Source organism: Mastomys coucha, chromosome X, assembly GCF_008632895.1.
Source record: "Mastomys coucha isolate ucsf_1 chromosome X, UCSF_Mcou_1, whole genome shotgun sequence".
Classification (NCBI taxonomy): Eukaryota; Metazoa; Chordata; class Mammalia; order Rodentia; family Muridae; genus Mastomys; species Mastomys coucha.
This window is the reverse complement of record NC_045030.1, coordinates 54,556,060-54,561,355: the sequence shown is the minus strand read 5'-3', so window position 1 is coordinate 54,561,355 and position 5,296 is coordinate 54,556,060. Positions and strand designations below refer to the sequence as shown.

The following is a 5,296-nucleotide window of genomic DNA, read 5'->3' as shown; positions in this document are numbered from 1 at the left end:
CCATTTAGGAGAAAAGTCGAGTAAGAAAACACTGGAGGGGACCAAGGGATTAAAAAGATGGAGCAACCCTGCACTAGAGGCTTCTCAGTACAGCTCACATGTTCGAGAATTGAAGTGAGGTGGAATTAAGACCTTGTTCCTATTTGAACTAACCTCGAAATCCATTGAAAGAAGCTTACAAAACCCTAGTGACTACAAAAAGAATTCTAATCAAACGGTTCCACTTAAGGGACTTTTCAGACTGTGGAAACCTGCCCTTGTTAGAATAGATATTTTTTAAAAAATCACACACATATTTTTGGTGGAATGTTTCCAAAGTGTACGCTACAAATCCCTGTCTTCTTAAACATATGATGTTGAACATAGTTTGTTCTTTCCTAATGACCTGAGTTCTCATAAACACCCCTATTATCTTTTGCAGGCAGGTGCAGTGGGGCAGTGGCATTAGAGGAGGGGAGGCATGTCAGGCCTCATACTTTGGTTAAATGGCTCAGACTTTGGAGGCTTTATTATTATTGTTGTGACTTCTTTTCTGCCTTTTGTGTTTCTCCCAACAGTGAGCTCAATTCCTTTACTGGTATAATCCTAACTGCACCAATCTTTCTCTACTGGTTTGTTAACTACTTTGAGGTCTACCTTGGGTTGGGAAACCAAACAAATAGCCTTATTAGAACTAGCATATAAATAAGAGTCAGTGGTATTTTATAGGTATTTTTTTTTAAAGCCTAGGATTTGAATAGTTGAAGTTGTTCTATTCTTGGTGTCCACATAAGTGGGTTTAGATAGCATCAATATGGTAGGGTGTTCCGGTGCATGACACTCATCCAGACGCTTGAAGTTTCCAACCAAGGTGTGGCTTTGAGGTTTTAGGAGCATATAGGCTTATGATGGAATTAATGATTTTTGTCTTTTCTTTATGATAGTGGAAGAACCCAAAGGCAACTTTTGGAATATGGGAAAAAGGGAAGATTAAAGAGCCTGCCATTTGAAAGGTACATACTTTTCTTCCTCTCTTCTCATGCAAATTGTAAGTTGAATTTAGAGATTTCTATGCATTCTATAAACTGCATAATGAGCATTTCAATGACTTCTGTTTTGGTGATTTCAGGAAACAGTACCCATCTCAATATCATGAACGGCAGTGCAGATCATCACCAGACATTCTCTCTGATGTGTCAAAACAAGTAAGGTTTCTGAAAAGCCCGACTTCTTTAGATAAAGTATAAGTCATCCAGTCTTCAACTGCTTCCAAGACTTGATTTTGCCAGAACCTCCCAGTGTGTGTCAAGGTCACTCCATGTGAGGTTAGGCTTTTGGAGAGGCCTTTTGGCACAGTCATTCCTGCTAATAGATCATTTACTAACTACAACTAATGTGTACTGTGCATCAGAGAACCCCCTGGTGTACCTCCAAATTGCAATCTGTACTATCAACATCGTGCAAAACAAATCAGACACCAAATACATTTCTTTGGCTTCATTTGTAGAAACACTAAGGCTTCAAAAAAGCTGTGTGATATAGTTGCTTACTTGAGTAACATGATTTCTGGATCCTCTCATTCCCCTAGCACTGTAAGATGATGGTCACATTTGACACTTTGATCAGGAAACTTGCTGATCACTTTTCTTTGGCACTCTCTACAAAAGTTAAGTGTAGGTATCCTAAACTCTCATGCCTTCACTCAAATCAGATGATTTTTCTCCAAAAGGCATCAGAGGTAAAGCAACGAAAGGGACCCTCTAGATTATGAACCTCTGGAGTAGAAACATTAGGTCCACACAGCCAGTCAGAGGGAGACAAGGGCAGGATTCCCACTTCATTGAAACAGCTACCAAACTGAACTGCTTGAAATACAGTGGTACCTGAAGGACACAAAAAATATGGAGTGTAGAAATGGGATGTCACTGAGAATGAAGAATGCTGCATGTACTTTCGAACATACAATTTGAGATACGGTATAAATCACATTACCCTTTCAATACACCTATTTATCAGCTGTGAAATAGATCGTGGATTTAAAACACTTTCTAGAATCAGCCCTTCATAATAGGAGATTAACTTTCAGACCCTTCCCAAGTCCAGCTGAATAGCATTTTTCACCTGACATCAATGTGTCTTCTTTTTCAAGGTGGAAGATCTGAGACTGACGTATGGCAGCAGCTACTACCGAAATGTGAATGGGGTGCACGCATCTGAGCCTATGCTAGACTGTAGGAGGAGGAACTCTGCTGTTGAAGTGACATTTGCCGATGAACTGGAGCATTCCAAACCAGAGGCAGGGGCCATATCGCTCCATCCATCCCAGAGCAGTTCCTCTTTCACCTTTATTTACGCAGATCCTGTCTTTAGCACTGACCCTGAGCCCATAGATTTTTTTGAGGAACGGAGTCCTCTAAGCTCCTTCCAAACAAACTCCAAGTTTGTGGACAGTCACACAAGCAAAGTGAGTCCAGCAAGGCAGCTAACATACACCGATGTGCCCTATATTCCTTGTACTAGTCAGAAGGTTGATATTATGCCTCCCCAAGTCTTTTTTTATGTGGACAAGCCACCCCAGGTACCCAGGCAGTCTCTGATCTTGGCAGAGGAAAGTATGAGACCAGACAGCTATGTAGATCACAGTGCAATAAAGCCAGCCAAAAGGAGCCCGAGAAATATGAGGATAAAAAGCTTACAGCAAGACCTTCAAGAACTCCAAGAAGCTATGGCTAGAACTAGTGGTAGAAGCAATATCAGTGTAGAGCCAGAGGAGGAAGATCCACATTTAGATGATGCATTTGCATATAACCTTCAAGAGCAAACTCCTAAACGATCTCAAAGCCAATCAGACATGAAAACTATCCGTTTTCCTTTTGGGTCAGAATTTAGACCTTTAGGACCATGTCCTGCTCTGACTCGTAAAACCGATCTGTTTACATGTACGTTTGCAGAGCAGGACTTCCCAACAGTTCTAATGGATCAGAGCTCAGCAGAAAGGTACGTAGCTAGTGAGTCCAGTGATTCAGAATCAGAGATTCTTAAACCAGACTACTACTCTTTGTATGGCAAAGGAACAAAGTCACCCAGGGCCCGAATCCGCTTGTCTTCTGGTAGTCTGCAGCTAGAAGAAGAGGATGAAACTATTTCTTTTGCCACACCAGGTGCTGAAGATAGGACTTTGCTAAAGCCATGCAATTATTTCCTAGCTTAAAAGAGTGACTCTGTGAATGTTCCTGGCCCAGTTCTATGTTACCACCTTAGGTAAGACATAAGAAGCCTTTTTGATCCATCTTTTCCTTAGTCATCTTAATTGATGGCAAAATGATGTGAAAGATGCAGCCTCTTTCCATGAGCTTTTTTCTTTTATTTCCTCCAAAAAGACTCAGGAACATGCCGCCTTCTCCCCAGCACTGTGGTACTGCAACAGCAGTGGATGTCATCCCATTAGACATTTCCTTGACCACACATTATTAGTGAAGATCCATTCTTCAATTGTGAAGAATGATGATGTGGGTTGGTGCATGGGACTGGCTTCTAAAACCACCTTGTGGTCACCTTAGTAGTCTATGACTATGTTGGTTATTTGTGTGATTAGGTAACACTAAACAATGGTTTCTCTCTTCATGACTTGTTTGGGACCCAGTGAACAGTCTTGTTATATTCTAAGAATGTCAATTTTGATAACGTATACATAGGTGAGTGGCATAGATCCTTTGGGCACATGTTTCGAATCAATGGAGGATTTAACAGATTTCTCAATGCAGGACATTCATGGATTAGGCACATTTCTCAAGTGAAATGTGTGCCTGTGAGGATAGTATGGTGTTTTGACTTCTAATTTCTCTTAATTACTTATTATATAAGGTGTGACCAATGTTAACAGGCAAGCTTGTTTATTAATTTCTCCTGCCAGAATTTATTTTTTGCCATAACTTTGTTGCATGCATGTAGGCAAGGATATGAGGTGTTATTTTAATAAAGAGTAGTGGAAAATCCACTCAAACAGAAGTTATAAATATGGCCTTCTTTTTACTTTAACAAAATTCAGACATAATTGGTTCTGGCCTATATTTAACAAGACAGAGAATGGGAAAAGGACAGAGTCAAGGGATAAAAAAAAAAGTATGGCCAAGGGTGGAGAAGTGGAAATAGGTGTGGCTGGTGTGAAAAGTGGCAGCACTGACATTAGACAGAGAACCAAAATTCTCTTGTGTGCTTGTTTATGATTTTTATCAAGAGCCAAGGCTGGGCTCCAACTTGTGATCCTCTCCCCTCAGCCTCCTGTATGCTAGGAGTTCCAGTGATGTTAAGTGCATGAATCTTTAACTGAATGCATGTATTGAAACTATGTGTATGCCTGCTGCCCATGGAAGCCAGAAGATGGGGTAAGACGCCCTGGCATGGGAGTTAACAGACACTTGTGAACTGCCACATTGACACTGGGAGCCTTACCTAGGTCTTCTGCTCACGAGGCCAGTGGTCTTAAGCACTGAGTAATCTCTTAGCCCTCAAAATCCCATTCTTGACCCATTACATATTTATCTATCAGTCCTCCTGAAAGGCTACGGAAGAACATTGTTGATCATATTGTCAATGTATTTTGAAGACCATGTTATGTGTAGATGTCAAAGAAGTGAATTGATTACATAAACAAGCAGTTTTATGTGTGATTTGATAAGAAAAGGTAGATTATACAATTCTTTTGTCTCTACATCAGTAAAAAAAAAAAAAAAACTTTTAATATACCTTACTCCATTCCTTTTTTCTGTTCCTGGACACAAATTCACTAAGACACAAGTGTAGAGTAGTTATTTAAAACTAAGAATACACTGAAGTTTGACTACACACAAATAATTTCTGTAGGTTCTTTCTTAAAAAAAAAAAAAGTTACCTGTAATCATTTCCCCAGGAGAAACTCAAAATCTTGTGAGTTATCTGCTATTTCTCACTTCATTTTCATTTGAAAACTTTTGCTGAATGTATATTTTCCTTAAGAACTATAAAGTTCAAATCAGTATGTGATCTTTTATTAAAATACTAATTAGCGGAATCATGAAATTAGCTGTCTGAAGACATTTTTAAAAGTAATATCAATAGTTTTGAGGTAGGAGGAAGAGAATCAGGATATGTGTCTTCAGCTATAAATAGAACCAATTCTTAGTAACATTTAGTTTCAATGGAAGCCTTGGTTATGTTCCAATAATAAAAAAAAACTTTTAAATTAATTAGAATAATATAACAGACCCACCTTAATATAGTAATAATGGCCGTCTTACCAAAGGCAATCTACAGATTCAATGCAATCCCCATCAAAATT

General features: G+C 39.2%; 1 protein-coding gene across 1 annotated transcript in view; it reads left to right on the top strand.

Annotated features, from left to right (window-relative positions):
• Frmd7 (FERM domain containing 7) overlaps nucleotides 1-3,190 on the top strand; it is a 50,323-nt gene extending 47,133 nt beyond the window's left edge. The window contains exons 10-12 of the mRNA XM_031373739.1: nucleotides 924-992; nucleotides 1,109-1,184; nucleotides 2,129-3,190. Of these exons, the coding sequence (XP_031229599.1) occupies nucleotides 924-992; nucleotides 1,109-1,184; nucleotides 2,129-3,190 (1,207 nt within the window). The remainder of the gene's footprint in view (nucleotides 1-923; nucleotides 993-1,108; nucleotides 1,185-2,128) is intronic.
• The last annotated feature ends 2,106 nt before the right edge of the window (nucleotides 3,191-5,296 follow it).